This window comes from Microtus oregoni, unplaced genomic scaffold, assembly GCF_018167655.1.
Source record: "Microtus oregoni isolate MIOR12 unplaced genomic scaffold, Mior012 000002F_ref0000024, whole genome shotgun sequence".
Lineage (NCBI taxonomy): Eukaryota > Metazoa > Chordata > Mammalia > Rodentia > Cricetidae > Microtus > Microtus oregoni.
This window is the reverse complement of record NW_024543061.1, coordinates 59,595,410-59,615,796: the sequence shown is the minus strand read 5'-3', so window position 1 is coordinate 59,615,796 and position 20,387 is coordinate 59,595,410. Positions and strand designations below refer to the sequence as shown.

The window sequence follows — 20,387 nt, the reverse complement described above, 5'->3', positions numbered from 1 at the left end:
GAGAAAGCGGGACAAAGGTGATAAAGAGTCAGAGGACTTCAGCCTCATGTTCGTGGTCTTCCCCTTCCTTCCTCTTAGCATTATGGCCAGAGCTGCCTCTTCAAAATCGCCATGAATATCCTCAACATGCTGTTCACTGGCCTCTTCACAGTGGAGATGATCCTGAAGCTCATTGCCTTCAAACCCAAGGTAGGCCTCTGAGAAAGAGCTGTTGATGGGACCGGGTGGGCATGTGTCCACAGGACGAGGGATGTGGCGGGAGAACGGCCCAGTGAAGGGCCATCCCTTCCCTGAGGAGTGCTCTAAAAGCTACACTGGCCAAGAGGTGAACCAGGCCAACTCCTTGAAATACAACCTTACCTTGTAGTTTTGTCCATGACTGGGAAATAGATTTCTCCGTGAGCAGAGCTGTGGTCTTTCCATGAGCTCAGCCACACCCCTTCCCCTCCCATTTCCCACAACCTGGCAAACCAAACTTCTCCTGGCCCAGCGCCCCAGATCTGGGAAGGTCCCTGATATACCCCTCTCCCATTCCATGTGTCGTGCAGAGCAGGTGACTGTGAGAAGTGCAGGCTGGGCCTGTGTTTGCTCAGGACCCAGTCCTCCATGCCATGGACCACGGTCAGAGACACTGCCATTGCTCCCTTTGTCCTCAGCACAGGACGAGCAGTTGCCTGCAGATTTTCTTATGTCACTTCTCGCAAACAGCACCTCATCGAAGAGGGGGGCTAGCACTGTCTGAGTGAGAGGGAACTGACAAAACTGACCACCTGTCACTCTTCCTCACCGGCCTGCCCGCCGTCCCAGGTGACAGCAGAGTAGACTATGGAAGTAGTGCCTACAGTCCGTGACCTGCATAGAAGGCCAGAATCTCCGCTAGGCACTGGCCTGCGACTGACAGCCTCTTCAGAGGGCAGCTGTAGCCACAGCTCAGTAGCTCCTGTGGCTGCCCTAACATGGCCTGGAGAGTGGCGAAAAGGACGTGCCTGGAGACGCACACTTAGAGATTTGAAACATTAACCAATTTCCCAGGCTTCCTCTCCCCCTCCTTCACCAGCTTTACCAGATGCAATACAGAGCAGCAGGGGGCAAAAAGACAAATCTCCAGCTAGATCGTGTTATAGTGCATGTTTTGACAACATACCCAGAATCAACTATGTAATTATTAAGGAAAGAGTGGAGTGTCACAAGGGTGCGTCCTTGGCAAGGGCTCTGCTGAATACTTTTCAGAAGAGCAGAGACATTTAAGTCACGTAAACATAGTCCATGCAAGGTTCAGAAACACTGGTCCTTCCTTTCAGCCACAGGACACGGAGGAATCTTGAGTACTTTCCAGAGACTCCTAGTGAGCCTCATCTGGAACAACCGTAACAACGGTGTTTCCCTACCTCCAAGAAGGACATACATTCTTTGTCGTAGTTCTCTCTAAGTTCAGACCCATTAAGGGATAATCGGTGTTCTGCCCTGGACAAGGCCACCAAGTTGTTGTGGCCACCTTCTCTGGAACCCGCAAGCATTGCCACCCACATGTCGCCCTGTTCCAGGTTCCGTGCCTGAGAATACAGAAGCATCACCCATGCATCCTGAGCCAGGCAAGGAGTGCAGGATTGCTGGGCTTCAGTCCCAGTTTTCAGCCTCTCAGGAAGCTGCCATCACTTTCACTTTGGGCATGAAATATATGACTTAAATATTTAGTCTTTGATCATCCCACAGTGGACTCAGATATGGTCCTGGTGTCTGAGGGATCTCCAGAGCCCACTGTGGACAGACTTTCTGTATCATGTCTCTAGCACCAAGCTACCTGCCCTGGGAAGCCCATGAGATTGATATCTTCAGGGACGTTGGCCTGAAACACACATTTGGTATATCCTACTGATGAGAAACAAACAGTTCATAAGACATAACCAATTGGGATGGCCTAACCCATAAAGGGTTTCCTATTTTCTTCAATGCCTGGTCTATAAAGAGAAGATAGGGTAAAATATGAGAAACTTTTCCTGGGTGCAAAAGAGAGGCATCTCACATAGCAAGAGTCAGTCTTTGGCTTCAGAGGATGGCAAGGGGGTCTCTTCTATTAATTCCTCAAAAGGGACCCCGAACAATAGAGAAGAAGACTATTAGTGAATGTGACCAAGGACAGCTGACTAGTTAATTGAGAAGAAGATGAAGAAGAGCCCGGTCCCTCTGCGCCCTCATTAATTGTATTCTTCACTGACAGACAGACTAGGAAATGGACCCTTGAGCTTTCAGGCAGAATACCAAGCAGAAACCCTTGTAACTCTGGTAGAAACATCTGCCTGGAGTTTGCCCAAGAACAATGGAGTCGCTTCTAACAGACCTGGACTACTTCTGGACTTTCATTTTCTCCAATTGCTCATGGATGAAGTGAGTTCCCTGGGAAAGGACGGTTAGCAAGAATGAAGAAGGTGGATCTGTTAGTCATCCTGGCACATTTATATTTTTATAATTTTTATAATTATAAAATACCTGCAGCGACTAACATAGTTTTGAAGGTTTGAGTGCCATATGCTTCAATCAACACATTCCAGGGAGGCTGGTAGGTAGTGGCACATCATAGCAGGGTTGTGTAGAGGAGCAATTCAGTCACATCTGTAACCAGGAATCAGGGCAAGAGTTCAGTCTAGAATCTCACAGTCCTCAAAGAGCAGGCCATGAGTTACTTCCTCCAGTCCCCCCTTCCTGCCTGCCTGCCTGCCTGCCTGCCTTCCACTAGGCTCCATTGTCTGAAAGTTTCCCCTTCCCTAGAATCACTCTTGGGGACCAAGCTTTTAACTCATGGTCCTTTGATGGCCACTTAACATCCAAACCACAGCAATAGCCATTATCCGTAATCATGGCTACATCATCTGGAGGGGTCCCTGACTCAGTTTTCCTTGTCATATCCTCTTCATATCTGATTGGCTGATGGGTTAATCCATCGGTTTAGTTCTGTTTCTTTCTTCCGTTGTCTCTACTGTGATTGATGCTTGTGATCTTTCCATCCATATCTGTTTTCCTGACTTCTCAATGTAAAATAAGTTTACTCAAGAAAACCTCTGCCCTGAATCCAACTCCCCAACTCCCTAAATCCATACTTTGTTCATCCAAAACCTTTGCAGAAATATGAGATGTTAATATAAACATCTCATATTTAGTTTAAAAAAAGTTTAAAGACCTCTGTCTCAAACAACCTGGAGAAAGCAAAGGTGACCCAAAGAAGAGGATGGGTGAATGCCAACGGAGTTCTGTCCTTGGCTGTAGGGAAAACAGGCTAAAGAAACAGGGCTGATACTTGATGTAGATGCAGGCTGGTGGAAAGGTTTGGTTGGATGTTCAAAGGGTAACTAAATGGTTGTTTAATTACAAGAGAGATTATATTTCTATCATGACCTGAAATGTGTCAATAATTACAGAAAAAAATTAAGAAAACTTTTATGATGGATGCTGGAAAATGTTCAGTCTCTAAAAATAAATAAAACAAAAAGAAAACTAAAAATTTATACCAAGGAATAAAGAAAAGCTAATAACTGAAGAGATGAACTCCCTGGCTGGGAAACACTCCATTGCTAAAACTTTACTTCCTCTCAACTTGATCTATAGATTCAGCACAATACCAAAGAAAATTCGTAAGGAACCCTACCCCAGCGAGAAAAGCAGAAGGGAGGGAGCCACACAGAACACCCAGGGAGTTGTTAGGCTAAGCCTTGGAGCTCAAGGTTTGAGCTCATGTTGGCAGCTCTGCCCCAACTGTGGAGGGCAGCACAGGGCCCGGTGAAGGGTAGTGTCGCCAGGACAATCCACTCTTAGCAAGAGGACTGAGTGCCGGGGATAATGCCATCACCTAAACCCCGAGGCTTTGCTGATGACAAAGGTTCATCAAGAATAACAAATGAAGGCTTGATGAGCCCTGGGTTGCACACTCCTTCCAGCGCAGTAGGTCTAGGACATCAGGGGTCACCCTAATGGAAGGCTTTTGACCTCTCTGCTTCAGAAGGTTCTCAGTAAGACTGAAACTCACCTCAAGGCAGGCCTATGGGGGCTATTGTCTTCTAGGGAGCCCCTGGGCACCGAGTAGGGACTAGGCTTTGGGACTAGTGTGTTGGTTACTTAGTAAGGAATCGCCTGACGTGGGCTCGGAGGATGCGTTGTCTGCCAGAGCCCGCTGGACCAGCGGTACAGCATGGTGTCAGCATCATGCTGATATCATCTGATGCTGAATCAGCTGTGAGGATGCAGACAAGGAATGAAAGATGGCTCAAAGTTTCCTGGCCTGTCCCCCGGGGAACGGACTGGTGCAACAATTCATTGAAATTGAGGAGAGCAGGGTGAAGCTAGCCCAAAGGGGATCTGCAGATGTATTGGGTTTTAAAAGCTTTTAAAATCTGGAACAGACAGTCTGGGCAAGAGATCTATCTTAGGAATCAGTACTACATATGGCTCTCCCAAGTAGAAGTTCCAAGAGAGCTGTCCTGGAGACTCCTCATCCCAGAAAGTGAATACTGAGCTAACAGGTGGGGCACTGGGGAGGAGGGAGAGGTGGAGGGGGTCTGGAGGCTAAGAGCTACCATGGCCAAAACAGGAGATCAGGAAAAAACACTGTTTCTCAGGCTAAAGGGCTGTGTGAGCAAAACCAGACACAGAGAAGGAAGGGAGGGTGAACAAGAGCCTGGAGGCTGCCCTGCTTCTCCAGGGGAGCAGGGGGGGGGACCCTAGATGTACTAGTCCCCCCTCTGTGAGTGGTGCAGAGGACTGTATTTCTTGAAACTCACATTGACCTAGAAAATTCCATTTAAACAAATTCAGGATTAAGTAAAAATATTTTTTCTTAAAGCTTGTATGGAAAGTTAGTCATCATTTTTAGGCTAATGGTCTTGAATCCTTTCTAGACCTACAAGCCCCTATTTCATGATAAATATTCTGTAATATATTTTTAGTTCCCAGACATTCACACATATACATAAAATGTCTAAAATACAGAACCTCTTAGCCATAATTTAAGTGGAAAGGGTTGTATTTGATAAAAAAAAAAAAATTCATTTCCCACAAAAGTTGAAGACAACAGAAAAAGGTGCGGGACCTTAGAATAAAAACTGAAGTTGCCACAGGCCAGTTTGATTTGTGCACAGTACCTACACACATGTCTCTCAGAAGTCCTATGGGTACATCACTCTCAAGTCTCAGCTGTCCCACACAGCAGGCTAGTTGGTGTCCATGTTCCCACCCACTGAATCCAAAACGCTGGCTTGGCTTCCAGGACCTACTCTGTAGCTCTACCCAGTTCCACAGTGCCCCCTGGAGGCCGATAAGTGGGACACAGAGCAAGGTGGGACTTCATAGAGCCTCTTAACTGTTAGTTGAACTCTGTTCATTTTAGCTACTAAGAATCAGTGTCTTTCGCTGCCAGGGGAACCAATGGTCCCACAGACCTGGCACACATGTCGCTTAAAGGCATAGAAATAGAAAAGTGGCGGGAGGAGGGCACTCGGTATGGCATGCCACCACCCCTTCCACTTCTTCTGGCCTCGTTAGGAGAGCCCAGGGACCTGTGGGTGTACAGCCAGCCCCTGCTTACTTTTTAACAGCTGATTGGTAAGAAGGCATTCCCCTGATTATTGTTTATTTATGGTGTGCCCACGGACACCTGATGTTCACAGTGCCCAGCAGACAGGCACAAATGGGCTCCTCCGGAGGGGCCTACTCACCACAGCTCTTGTACCCAGAGATTTGCATATTGTTGCAACATTGTGACAGGTTTCTTTCCTGCATGGTGCTTTTACTGTGAATGATAAAAAATAATTATATGACTTACATAAAGCCTTCGTGTGGGAAGAAAAGTGTTAGCTATTACATTTAATTATTTAATGTGGAAAAGCATTCACACTGGGTAAGTGCCCCGTGGGAAAGTACACTGTGGTTCCGTCTCTGAGCCTGCCAGTGGAAAAGAAACTGAACCCACGAGGAGGGGGATTCCCAAGCCTCGAAGGTGCTGAGGCGTGAACTCAGCAAACACAAAACAGTGACCCTGACTGAGTGGACACAAGACTCCCAGATCCTCCTGGGAAGGAAGGGCCTTCTGTGATGCAGGAGCCGCCAAGGAGTGAGGCAGTAATGCCACCAAGAGTGGGCACTGAGCACTCCTTCAGAGTCAGACCTTGTAGGTACTTCCCATGCACAAACTTCCCGGACCCGCAGAAGCGTGCGCAGTTATTCTTGCCATGCCCTGCATAAGGAAGCTGAGGCACAGAGAGGTCAGCCCACTTGCTCAGAGCTCTGGAGACTCATCTCTGAGAGAGAGAGAGTGGTTCACTATTTCATTGGGGTCTCGTTACAAAGGCAGTGCAAATGGTTGGATCAGATGGCCTCCCTTGAGTCATACCTGTGAAACCCAGCAGGCATTGTGGCCTGGGACCAAGGGATGATAGGTGGGGGTGAGGAGTAAGGAAGGTGAGTGAGCAGGAAGGAGCCTGTCTTGGCTGGACTCTGAAAGCCTCCCCACAGCCTGTGCCATTGCACTCTTTAGAGTGCTGCGGCAGGACCAAGCTTGCCCACTCAGCAAGGGCAGCCTGCTTGTCCTTGCTACACCCACTCCCACTGCTACTGGGTCCTCTTTTCCGTGAACTTCAGGACAGTGTGTGCTCGAACCTGAAACCGTTTGCCATGCCTGCCTCAAGGGATACAGCCTCCAGCAGGCACCCTAATCTGAGGGGAGTCTTTGGCATAAATTTGCTCACTCTAAGGTGAGTAAGGAGAAGCAGCTATGGGATCCTCCAGTCAACCCAGAACAACTAAGGCAAAGAAAGAAAAAAGCTCCTGAGACCCCAAAAGGAACCCATAATCCCCAATTCTGTCTGCTTCAGGGGACAGACCACCAGCTTTGGGGGTTAGATCAGGGTCTACGGATGCCAAGCCTTACATGTCTCTGTGCTCCTAGTAGCCCTCATTGCATATTGATGAGATAAATAACGAATGCCTTCAGTTTGTTCCAGTGGAACTCCAGAGCAGAAGGCGTCTATGGAAAGCACACATTCCCAGGTCCATATTCCTCTAACCATCCTGGGAGCGCCACTTCCCAGTGAGGGCATCTTCAGGGCAAGGACCCAACCTTGGCCTGCTCTTGCCCATTGTCCTACGGTAGCCAGCTTTCTGTGGGAGACTCTCCAGAGCTTCTGAATTAGCAGACCATAGGATGGGCCTGACGGGAAAGCAGAAATCCTCACTACCTCTCAGGCTGTAGGCCATGAGCAGCTGTGTGCTCTGTGATGCCTTCGCCACTAGACGCCACTAATCTCCATGATTAGTTATATCTAAGTGGCACCCTAATGTAATAGGATCTATATTATCTCTGCTTGGTGTCAGTTAACCATTGATTCCGTGATATCCCATAATATCATCTCTTCACAGACACAATGAGGCTTTGCCACAGTCACTGCTGTTTCTAGCTGGATTCAGCACCTCTCTCTCCAGTTCATCTAGTTCACCACCTCTCAGCTCCACAGCCCAGGACCCCGAAAAATCATCCCTCCTAGGAACTAGGTTCCGCCTCCCCTTATGTCTGTCCCCTCCACACCAACTCACAACCTGCCCTCCTCGGCCTCGTGCCTCACATCTTTCTTCAGACATTTGCTCCCCCAAGCCAGGAAGCTCCACTTGTTTGGGACCCCTGCCCTGGATTGGGTTTAGCCATCTTTGCCCCTCTCTCTGTAGACCTGCTCTGCAAGGCTACTCGCTCTGGTTTTGTATTGGCTGATGTTTATTTTCGCTGTCAGAATTGTGTGGTCAGCCCAGAGTTCTGGTACCCAGCGTTGGGTACCACATCCAGCCTCAATCTCAGCCTCTTTGTCTTCTTCCTCTTCTGTTTCCCCTTGTTTCCTCCTTTCTTTTTTTCTTCTCCCTGTTTTCATTATCTCTATTTCTTACCATCTGTGTGTTCTATGTCTCCCCCTCCTGCACAGTCTCCCCTTTTCCCACCGACCTTCAGTGACCCCTTTTCACCAACACTCTCCCCATCTCCTGCTTTTCACGTTATTTCTGTGATTCCTGAATGTTTTTGGCATCTCCATTCCATGGCATCAAGTCTCCCTTTATCTGTGCTTTTGTCTGGTTTTGACTTTTCACCTCTATGTCAGCAGTCTCGCTTCTAATCTGAGCTCAGATCTCCCAAAGCTATCCTGGGCCTGGAAGAGAGCAGTCCTGAGTCAGTACCCCAGACGGACTGAAACTGTATCACCTTCCAGGACCAAGAAGGCCCTGGCTGCCTCTTTGCTTGACTTTGCCAGACCCATACAAGAACACAAAAAATAACAAAGACTAGCAAGGACATAATCTTTACCTTAAAATTCTTAAGAATGAGTAGCATAACCCTGGCTTACCAGTGTAAGTATGGACAGAGCTTCTGTGGCTTCTTACGTACATCACCTGTTTTGAGGTTTGTGCTCCTGACAGAGGAAGCCTCTGGTCTGGGCAGAGGAGGAACAGAATCCAGAATTCTGCAAAGGTGTGTGCCTATAACCCCTTCTGTAGTGATCTCACTCTCTGTGTCGGAGATGGAGGCCACCTGGCAGTCCAGCGCCCTTCCCATCTAGCCTTCTAGCCCAAGGAAGACCACATCTCTTCTGGTTTGAATAGTTTCTTTTTAAGAACTTAAGAGTGAGCTATCTATATGAACTTGAATCTGATAAAAAAAATTAAGCTATAACAACCTGCATACTACCACAATGTCAACAGTGCCACCTGACTGTACTCAGGAACATCTCAAGACCAGATAGTGAGCAGAAACGGCCTTGACAAGCCCAAGCCTTCAGCTTCTTCCCTCTTCCACATTCTTGGCTTCCATGTGCCTGCTTTTGATTTTCCCTTTGCTCGGTCCCACAAGAAAGTTGAACTTGTAGATGCTTCTAAACAATGAGGCAGGCAGGTTGATTTTAGCTAATGATGACCACAGCTAATATGAATTTAGAGCTCCCTCTAGGTTAGACACAAGTCTAAGTGCTGTGTGTGTGTGTGTGGTATCTTTAAACCTCACTTCACCACTATGGTCAGTCCCGTTTTCTACATAGGAAAACAGGCACAGAAGGTTATTTGCTCACTCTTAATGCTAGTGTGGATCTTGACTCTATTGAGATGCAGTTGGACATTTAGAAGTAGGTGCCTAGTGGAAAATAGGTCCTTGGAGGAGTGTCTTTGAAGTGTAAAGACCCTTTCTGTTTTCCTTTGCTTGACCAATGTCTTAGTTAGGGTTTCTATTGCTATGAAGAGACACCATGACCACAACAACTCTTACAAAGGATACAAAGGAAAATATTTAATTGGGGTGGCTTACAGTGCATAGGTTCAGTCCATTATCACCATGGTGGTACATGGTATGCAGGCAGTCGTGGTGCTGGAGAAATAGCTGAGAGTCCTACATCTTGCAGGCAACAGGAAGTAGTCTGAGTATCACACTGAGTGAAGCTTGAGCATATTTGAGACCTCACAGCCCACCCCGTCAGTGACACACTTCCTTCAACAAGGCCATACCTACTCTAACAAAGGTATACCTCCCAGTAGTGCCACTCCCTTTGGGGATAATTTTCTTTTAAACCTCCACAACCACTATGGGATAAACAGACCAATTCTACCATCATGTGCTGTCTCACCAGAGACCCAGGGCAGCGGAAACAGTGCTGTGAACTGAAACTGTGAGCCAGAATCAACGTCCTTCCTTACTGGTTCCCACATGTGTTTTGTCATGATAGGAAAGTGACACACACATCTATCTGGTTAGTAAGTGGCAGAATAGGATTCAAACCCGCAGTCTCCAGAGACCATACCATTACTACTACTGTCTTTGTCAAAATGGTAGGCCTCCCATGACATCACCGAATAGAGATACAGCTAAGCCAAAAGAGAAGAAAATCCAGAATCCTTGTGCATATGAAATGCATTGCATGAAGCTCATGCAGTAATTTTTCCTTCCTATAAATGATTTGCTGGAGCCAATTAGCTATCCATTACTCGGCAGCTTTGCCCAGTGGGAGGAGGTTAAGCAGGGATGACAGATAATCAGACTCTGGCATTGGGGGCCATGCCAGCCTTCTCTAGCTGGGCCAGAGGGGAGGCCCCTGTTCTGACTTCATCCCAAGACAGTGGTAATTTGAAAGGGGAGGCCAATCAGCATGTAGGATATTGAAGGTAGCAAGAGAGGTCTTCCAGTTGTACAAGTGCCATCTTTTATATATACACACCATCTTCCCTGGCTCTGAGGAGCTGGGCACTCAGAGGTTTGGTTTGCCACTTCTAAGAGAGCCAGCACAAAGCTTTCTAGCCCTGATGTCCCAACCCACTCATCAGAAAAAAAGATTGATGGCAAGTATAAGCTGGTCCTTGTCAAATGGATTTTATTAAAGAAAAGGCCTGCGATTTTCCCCACCTTCCTCTCTGTTACATCCCCAAGCCCCAGTTACTCATGGGAAAATGAGAGGGGGAAGCAGGTGCCTATGCATACATGTGTGTGCATATGAAAGAAAACACTTGACCCTTACACACCAGGCCCCTCGTGTAAGGACTTGGCCAGGTGTCTCCCTTGACAACCTATTTATTACCAAATGGGCAGATGTGGGCTTTGTTTCTGGAACTGGTGTGGGGCAAGTAGGAGGTCATGGTTCTTGAAATAACAGAGGAAGAAACCAGCCAAGGGAACGGGGACCCAGAAGCTGGATCTGAAGTCGTCCTCAAGGACCAGCTGGGAGGACTGGTGGGCTAAGAGGGATGGGAAGGTGGGTCTATAGGTCATGGTGAAAAACTGCCCCTTAAAGGAACTCTCCACCCTCCTGGAGTCGCTCTGACGCTGCTGTCTCGAGCTGTGCATGTGTCCGCCAGGACTGGGTCCACTGGAGCCTTTGGCAACAAGATAACTAGCTGATTTCTGCACCCAGTGGTTGCCACAAGGTACTTTGCCACGGAACAGAGAAGCCAAGCAAAAGCCCCAGCCACACAGCCTGGTTCAGGCAACCAGGAGGTGTAACTAACCCCAACAGTCCTAGCCAGTCCAGTTCTCTGCAGCTATGGCTGGGGGAGGGTGGTGACTGAGGGCCATTTCTTTCTCTCTGCACATAAGAAATAAACCCAAGAGAAGTGGTGAGCAGAGATGCACAGCGGGAGGCTGACAGAGTCCCTTTAAATCTTAGCCCCTTCCCCTGGTGCGTACTAGCAGATTAATTGTGTGTGTATCTGCTTTCACCCAGTAGCCCACTCTTTGCTTTCTTCCGTCTCCCCGTTCCTCCTTCAGAGACTGCAGACACAGCCAGATTACCCGTTTGTTTCAGGTCTTTGGATGGAGAGACTCCACAGCTCCACGACCTTGCGGGAAAACTGTGACTTCCACCCTCCTCTCTCTTTCTGTTCCATACCCCGAATAACGTTTGCTTGCCCTGTTTTCTAGGCTGGTGCTGAACATCCTCCTGTTGGTTTTGTTTTGTTTTGTTTTTTGGGGTTTTTTGGCCCTGTTTCTCTCCCTCCTCTTCTTTGCCTTCTCTTCCGTATTCTTCTGAAATTGCCCTATTCCTAAACAAACAGCTCCCACTTAGAGATGTCTCCAGCCTTTTCCAGGGTCCACTTTTAAAGAGTACACATATACAGGATTCATTTGAGAGATTCACTCCTACCCTCCCTCCCCTAGATTAGTGTCCCCTTTCTACCCTGAGCGGGTATAAGAACCTAGGAGTACAGTGGTCATTTGCCACTTAGAGCATGTGACCTAACGGGAAGAGAGAAGTCCCTGCCTGAGATATTCAGGGTGTTGCTCCAGGAAGCCAGCAAGAGAGCCTTGGCGCAGGCTGACCCTCATGTGACCTGTGACCTGGACAGTCTCAGGCCCAGTCTGACTGCCCAAAGCCTCCTGGGGAAACATAGGTTTTCTTTGGGCAGAAATGCCTGGGAACTTCGAGTCCCCTTTCCTTGGGGCCTGACCTCTTCTAAGAATAATAGCCATAGGGCAGCCTGTCTGGTAGCTTGCTCTAGAAGGAGATGGCTGGGAAAAGAGGCAGTTTCGGAATCTGGATAGGATGAGGAAGATGGAAGAACGCAGGCTCAGCTCTTAGAAGTACAAAATGCCAAAGAGAGCTAGAAGCCTTTGAGAGCAAAGAACTGAGAACCTCCCTGAGCGCTCTTCCTGCTTCCAAAGCCTCTGGCCAACCTCCAGACATCCATCTCCAGAAAGCTCCAGGCAGGGAGCAGTGGCCCCGCTGAGCAAACACCAGCAGCGCTAATCTGTCCTCTTTGGAGAGCATTACCTGAGAAACAAAAGGAACAAATGTCATTTTTTAAGAGGACAGGTCTCCTTGATGCCACCAATGGGCACACGACTGTCTTGCTATTTCCTGGGCTGTTTGGCTCTGTGCTCTGTAAAGTCTTGGGACATGGCCATTTAAGTTGCCACACCTCCCACAGAGGCAATAATCAAGATCTGAGATTGCCACTTGCTCTTTGTTTTGTGGCTGCCTTACCCAGGAGTCCCCAGCCCTTTGAGCATTCTGGATACCTGGTCACATAGTTGTCCGTGTCCTTCGAAAAGTCTCCCACTTTTCCCTCTTGTGAGTAAGTGGAAAGTCAGTGAAGCCATGTATACAGGCGGCAGTAGTAAAGTTGGGAGCCTGGTCTTTCCCTTCTGAGCCTAACTCCCCTCCACAAGGCTCTGCTACCTTACTCCCTTTCTAAGAAGGCAGTATCCCTGCCCACCAACCAATCCCACCATCCCCAGCCCAGCTCAGGAAGTCCTTAATAACGGCCATCACTTTCGGTAGCATTTTCAAGGAGCCTGGGATGGTACCTAAGAGACACCCCTGTGGGTACTCGGGTACTTCTAGACCAGGAGACACTTCTATCCCATGAGGAAAGTTTTCCCAAGGCAAACTTGCCCTGAGACAGATGGGCGCGTCCAGCACAGGAAGGAGGCTAAGCCCCTTTCCATCTTCACAGAGTCCGACTTACTATGGACACTGTTGGAGTGATTTGGTCCTTTGGTTGTCTCTGAGCTTGCATTCCAGCCCTGTCAACCCTAGGACATGAGCCACTGACTACCCTCCCTTCTTATAGGTCCTTCTAGGAGAGGAAACTAAGGGTATAGATCCTTTACTATATGCTATATGACATATACTATCTGCTAGTCACTATATACTAACTGTCTACTCTGTACTATAGGAGCTGACACATAAACAGTAGAATCCAGCCACACCCTGCACTGCTGTGCCTTACCTCCTTTGTCCCTATACCCATGGCCACTTCCACCCTGAGGGAGTGGAAGGGTCCTCTGTGCAGGAGGCAGAGAAAATACAAACCATGTGACCCATGAAAGGCAGGACAGGAGGGCTGAACTGACCGCCTCTCTGCTGCTCCTATCCCAACCAGGCTCCTGGCCAGATGCTGATGTTCGGAACCCCTAACAGCAACACTCAGGTGCCTGGACAGTGATTCTGATGGTGATGTTACTCTGTTCTTGTCTGTCTAATATTCCTTTTTAATCCCCATCCTGCCTGCCCCTCCCTCATGTAGGGTTACTTTAGTGATCCCTGGAATGTTTTTGACTTCCTCATCGTGATTGGGAGCATAATTGATGTCATTCTCAGTGAGACTAATGTGAGTATCGCTCTGCCCTCCCCAGGGACCCTAGTCCTTCCACCTCTTCTACCTCCTCCACTCTTCTCTCTCTCACTCTTTGTTTACCTCTTTTTATGTTGTTGTTTTTTTTTTTAATTTCTGATTTTACCCACCTCCAGTCATGCTTTTTATTGAACCTGCCGTCGTCTTGTAGGGGAAAAAAAGCAGAAATCTCTTCTCCTTTTTTTCCCACTTGTCCTGGCTGCGCTGGGCCCAAGGGCGCAGATCTGAGCTGAGGGAACAGGCTGCACACTGGTTGGGCCAACACTGGCTGCCTTCCGGGTGGCTGTCGCCCACCCACCTCGGAACTAACCTAGCTTTTGTCAGGCCTCTCGATCCTGCGAAAACCAGGTTGCCCAGGTTTGAGCCGCCAGAACTATAGAGTGGTAAGAGTATTTAATATACCCACGTAACCTCTTTCTTTTCTCATTTTTTTTCTCTTCTCTCCTTTCTTTCATGCCTCTTTTTTTTCATTTCCCTCCCTTTATTTTGTTTTCTCCTCTTTTGTTGGTTTGTCCCCTTCTCTCTTTCCTGGCTTTTCTGCCCCATGCAGCACTATTTCTGTGATGCATGGAATACATTTGATGCCTTGATTGTTGTGGGTAGCATTGTTGATATAGCAATCACCGAGGTACACGTAAGTACATGGTGTCTGTGACCCAGCTGACCCCGCCTGCTCTAACATCCATTTGTTTCTCCCTGCTTTATTTTTGTCTTTCATTTTTATTTTCTGTGCTGCCCCACCTCCTTATTTTTTTATTTCATTTTTTAATTGGTTTAAAAATTATTCTTTTTACTGCATTGTTCGGAGATTTCTTTTTATTTTATTTTTTAACCTTTGGAACGCACTAAGACTTCCTTTTAAGTGTTGGTTGCTGCATCTTTTTCTCTCTCCCTTTATAATCAGCCTGGCATGACTCACACTGTATAGGAGGGCGCAGCTACGCAAATTATGGAGCGAGAAAATGAAGGGTTCTTTACGAGTTCTGGGCAACCCCTGGAGCTGGAACCCAAACCTTTCCTAACCCAACACTTCACCTCCAGATTCTGCCTCTCCTCCTGTTGGTTTTCCATCCCCATAATTTCCCAAAAGGTGTGCCCGCAAAACAGAACACCCGGAGTCGAAGCTAGGAATTTGCCTGCATTGTCAGCCATGGCCTACCCTCTCCCAAGAACTACTTGATTGTCTTCACGTTGAACAAACTCTTGTCTGCTTTGACTAAGCATCAGCATCCCGGGCACTCTGAGGGAGAGAAGTATTGCTAGTTTTTAGGATTTACTTGTCCTCCCTTTTCTGGAAACAGTAAAGAGCCTGGTGGCTGGTGATTTACTGAGAGCCTTCCCAGTGGGTTTTGTCCTTCTGTTGCCATGGAAACAGGATCCATGTAAGAGACTCATATCCATATGAACTCATCCTAGAGTTCATAGACTGTGCACCTGCCTGCTCTCCTTCCCCTTGCCCCTGGCCCGCGGGCCTCAGGCAGGTCCCACACCCCAGCCCTGCTGCCCTCTCCTCCCCAGAGCTGCCTCCTTCTATACAGTTCTCGCACATGTCTTCTTGTTACCTGGCATGTTTGGGTGTCCTCTTTATCTATAAGCAAGTCCTCTTGCTGTTAGTCCTTAACATGTATTGTTTAGTTTCTGTCATTAGTTTTCCATAAGAAAGAGACTTGATAATGTTTGTCTATACCTTTGATGGATAGAACCATTGAATAACAGCCCAGAACACCTGATTCTGGGACTCGATGGTAGATGTTTGGAATTCTCTTGCTCTCCTCCACATGTTCCACTACCTCCATGTAGACTGGCCCATCCCCAAGACATGGCCCTGACATGTTCTTTCACTAGTGTGATTCTCCTCTATGTAGCCACCGTGCTTAGGAGGGAGGACTTTACATTCTCCATACATCCCTTCCTCTGTCCCCTGGCCTATGCCCTCGCCTATTCTGTAACTCCAGCATCAATTGCCCCTCTGTCTCTGAGAACTTGAGTTTGTCTTTGTCTCAGTGTGTGTATGTGTGTGTGTGTGTGTGTGTGTGTGTGTGTGCATGTATATGCGTGCGTGTGTGTGTGCACGTGTGTGCATGTGTGCACGTGCGCATGTGTGTGTGTGCACATATGCATGCATGTAAACCCTGAGGCTTGACTCCTTCAGGTAAAAACTCAGATAATTAAAAGCAAAATCAATCTTCCGCAACTGCTGCTAACTTCCTTTCTGAGTAGACTCCCGGTATGCAGTCCGCGTGAACCCTAACTTATTTTCCTGTTGTTATTCAAGTCTCAGAACCTCAAGGCCAGACTCTTTGCTGATCACAGATGTCATGCACTGTGCCGCCTGAGGGTCCCGCAGAGAGAGCAGTAAAAAGAAAGACTGAGGCATAGGCTCTGCCATCTGTATGTAGGCAGTAGCGCAGGCTGGCAGAGAAATCAATGCAGAGATGTGCAGTAAGAAAACACAGGGAAGGACAGCCGGCTGCTTCCCATGGTGACAGAAAACCCATTGCAGCCCTGGGAGTCCCTCTGGGGTTCTTGGACTGCTAGCAAAAGCCATAGCTCCCATCCTGCCATAACATCGCTGTTTCTGTTCTCGATGAAAACAAAGACAACGCAAATATGTAGTTCCCTATATAAAATATGTGTGTGGCTCTCTGCTCACATAGCAGCACCTATCCTAAAGCCCTGTGTCAACTATAAAGATCTGTGAAGTAAAAGCTAAAGCATCCAAACAAATCATATCAAAACCCCTGCCTCTAACTAGACTGTCTCCTTGGTATGCCCATAACTTACAGCCCGCACACACCAGGAGTGCCCCCTTTTCTAGCTGTTGTTAATGAGACTCATGGAAGTGACCAGCAGGTGCAGCCATTAGAGAAAGTGCAGGTCATCAACAGGACCAGAGCTTTGGCAAGCCTGCGGCCACACTTGTTACCAAAGAACCCTGCACCCAAACAGCAGCCAGTTAGGATAGCTGCATGATAACACCCTGCTCACCTGCCTCTGCCGTTAGGTGACGAGCACCCTGCACCTGCCTCTGCCGTTAGGTGACGAGCACCCTGCTCACCTGCCTCTGCCACTAGGTGACAGTGACCAGCAGAAGAGTCAGGATTTTCTTATGACCTTGGGGGAAAACTCAGGAAATCCTGCATCCCTAATACCTGCGCCAGGCCTTCCCATATTTCTCTAGATACATCCCGTTATCACTAGCATAGATTCCCATGTACCTGTTCTATCCAGTAGCTATCCATGATGGCTTTTCACCTGAAGCCCATCAAGTCAGGCTCCTTTGGGACATGGCTAGCTGTTGTCCTCTCACGGAATCTCTCATTCACCCTAATGTCCTTATGAGTATTTTGCATATTTAAATCCATCTTCCCCGGGTGAGTGTCCTTCCCTCTCAGGAAATGTACTTTTCATTAGTTCCGGGGATCAGCACCCACTCAACTCTGTATGCTCATAGTCTGTTTCTATAGGTAGGCACTTCTTCAGTCACCCAGGATACACCTGAGTCAAAAAAGGCTGTACGTTCACGGTTTGCTTCCTACCGAGAAAGCAGTCAGCTTTCAGGTTCAAAGAGGGCAGGTCAGAGGCACCTGGCATGAATAGGTGGGCACCTTTGTGTTCAGAGCCATTTTGTATTGCTAGTCCTTTTTATCCTCAGTTTTGAGCTCTGAAGATTCAGAAGGGCATCCTCCTGACCACGGGAGGATGTTTCCAAGCTCCGCTCCAAGCCCCCACTATGTCTCTGACCCAGGCCTCCACCTAAATCTCCCCTGTTCTGCCTTTATAACCCCTGTGGGGTCAAACCATGGTGTGACTCCACTCACTCTGGTGAAGGCTTGAGCTTCTCCAGTCCGGGGATATGAAATCACACCTTCTAGAAGTGTTCCATGGTCGTCCATGGAAGTTCTAATAGCATCCTCCCCAGAGTGCTCCCTGATATCCCAGATGAGAATCAGTTTGGGGATGTGACCAACAGCTTTTCTGAGCACTGTTTTTGTGCTGCCTCTGAAAGGACTTTGAACAATAGAAAGTGCTAGAAGACCTCATTTCTTACATTATGGATGTGGAAAACCATTTTCAAATTATCTATTAAGAAGCATGATTATATTTCTAGCCTAGGCTCCAGGAACCAGATACCTTAGAGCAATCAGTCCAGGTCCCTGGGCCTCTATTTATTTGAATGTGGTAGGAGTTGGATTGAGAGGCCTGAGAGTCTCCTGTAGCTCTTGGCCTCTGTGATTCCAGTATGGTGAGATAAGAGTTCCTTGTTGCTTTCCTGGGCTCCCAGGCCCTCAAAGTACTCAGCTCTGTCTGGACTCCAGTGTGGCTCATGTGGGACTAAACAGAGGCAGGGACAAGAGCGAGCCCTCCAGGGAGAGCTGCAGGCACTCAGAAGAGGTCCTGGGGAAAAAACATCAACCCTTGGGGGATTCTAGGCAAGTTAAGGGGAAGAAATATGGAAGGGTGACTAGATGCAGTGTGCTGGACGACAGAAATGACCAGAGCAGGAAAATAAATTAAGGATTAAGGTCATTTTCTCTGAGCTTAGCTAATGAGGAAGAAAAGGGAAAAGGGGCAACGTGAGATCTTGTCCTTGACAATGTCAGTCATCAGGACAACTGTGTGACTCATGATTGAATCGAGACCGCAGGACCCCCTGCACATGTGAAATCTAGGCATACGCAAGGCAAGCAATTGGTCCAAAGTCTTCCAGCTAAATGGGACAAGTCTATGATTCAAACCATCCCTGTCAATCAGCTCTTACACTCCCACAGAGCTATGGCCATGTATTGAGATGGCATCAGCATAGCAACGCTAAATGTAGGCATTGGTGGCTTCTGCCACTCACGGGCCCTCTTCTGGTACTTTCTGCAACTGACCTTTATGGACCTGCTAACAGCTTCCCTGTGCTGATGCTCAGCCAAAGGATGTTGGATACTCCTGGAATGCTCAGACAAAGCACTGTGTGGGGACCTCACAGGGGCAGAAGCAGGAGAGAGACTCTAGGGAGAACAGGCATGGGGACGGAATGCCCATCACATGCATTGGCCAAATCAACAGGGACAAGAGACAAGGAGAGAGAACAGGCAGAGGACACAGGAGCTGGGGTCAGTTTCAGGGAACGATGGGTTATGGTGCTAGCTCTAGGTCTCCCTCACTGCCATCCTTGGTGCTGCCTTTCCCCCACAGCATCTTTCCACCATAGACCCCAAGGCACAACTTCCGGCTATCAATGGTTCCTTCCTGGCTCCCTGATAATGGAGCCTGTCAGCTCCTTCCCTGCCTCCAGTTCCTTGCTACAATGGAGAAAAGCCTGGGCATGGAGACCGCTGCCTACTATGTGTCCACCCCTACAAATATGAGGAACTCACACAGTAGCAAACAAGACAGATGTGACGATAGGCTTAAACTGCTTTGCATGGGCATCCTGAGGCAGTGGTTCACGCCCCCTATGTAGCACACAGAGGGTTTTCACTTACAGCTCCGAGGGTCCTGAAGACCCGGATGATGGCATGAGGTGGTTTAGGGATCACCATCTGGCCTGCCTAGGCTTCTTTCCATGCAGAACTCACTCTGTGATTGCGTCCTGGCTGTTTGAATGGCTGTTTGATTGGCTGTTTTCTGAGACCATGTATAAGCACAGTGTGTGGGCAATGCTAAAGAGCCACTACTCCAGCCAAACAAAAGCCTTCTGAGTGGTATGGCTTTAAGGCTCAAGAAAAGTTATCCCATAGTTTCTCACCCTTTTTTACAAAGTTGTCATTACCTGGGCTGGGAAGCATAAGACCCAGATCTTAGCCCTCATCCCCAAGCTGCTCCGCAATCTTGTCTTCTGCTATAAGACATGACCTGAGGACTATCAAGCTAAGGCCTGACACTAAAACAATAAAATAGCAGAGAAGTAATCAGATCTAAGCCTAAATTTTGAAGTAAAATATAAATTAAGTAAATGATCTCTTTTTTTCTTTAAATTTTTTTCATTTTGCATACCAACCCCAGTTCCCCCTCCCTCCCCTTAATAGATGATATTTTAATCAACAAAAGGCCAAGGAAAAGCATCAGGAGGGAAGGTGGCCATGGCAAATGAATCTTTAAAGTCCTCCAATGAGGGATCCCCAATATTAAAGTGGTAAAATAAACCATTTTATTTCTTTGCAATGGCTCGAGGCTGCTTTAGTAGGGCCAGCTGAGCTGGCGAATTTTCTAAATTGCCTCCATTTTGTTCTTATGTAGGTTGAGATTGGTCTAGAAGTCCTTTAAAGGCTGACCCAAGGTCCTTGAAAGTGACAGGTAGCTGTGATGACATTAGGGTGTCCCTCGGAGCGAAGCAGTATCCCAGAACAGCCCCCTGACATGTCTACAGAGCACGCCACCTCCATGTGGCTCTCCCTTTCCACTGCCAAATCGCCGGACACAGAACTCTATCTAGTAATCCATGGGCAAAAACCCTGGACCAACCCGCCAGGGCAGGGGAGGGCAAAAAGATACACTAAGAGACATAGGGTTGGCCATCATGGCAGCAGCCTCATGCTGGTGGAAGAGAGGTTTGGGTGCGTGGACAAGGAATGTCCTGTCTGTGTGAGTGTGTATGTCTGTCCATCTGTTTCTGTGTCTCCTACCAACCCAGTAGCCAAATCCTACTGACCCATCCCCTCTAGACATGTAGACTGGCCAAGCAGCTGGCAGTCCTCGCAGACATAGAACGTGTCAGACATAGAGAAGGCCCTTCCACCCGACCCTATGCCACCCCAACT

The 20,387-nt window shown here is 48.1% G+C and overlaps 1 protein-coding gene across 11 annotated transcripts in view; it reads left to right on the top strand.

Annotated features, from left to right (window-relative positions):
- Positions 1–20,387, top strand: part of Cacna1c (calcium voltage-gated channel subunit alpha1 C) — a 665,087-nt gene that overhangs the window by 593,630 nt on the left and 51,070 nt on the right. For 6 of the 11 annotated variants that reach the window (XM_041642573.1, XM_041642544.1, XM_041642583.1 and 3 more), the window contains 2 exons: positions 79–189; positions 14,186–14,269. In XM_041642573.1, the coding sequence (XP_041498507.1) occupies positions 79–189; positions 14,186–14,269 (195 nt within the window). Of the gene's footprint in view, positions 1–78; positions 190–13,527; positions 13,612–14,185; positions 14,270–20,387 lie in introns of all 11 variants that reach the window. The other 5 variants (XM_041642566.1, XM_041642558.1, XM_041642611.1 and 2 more) reach the window with 2 other exon arrangements.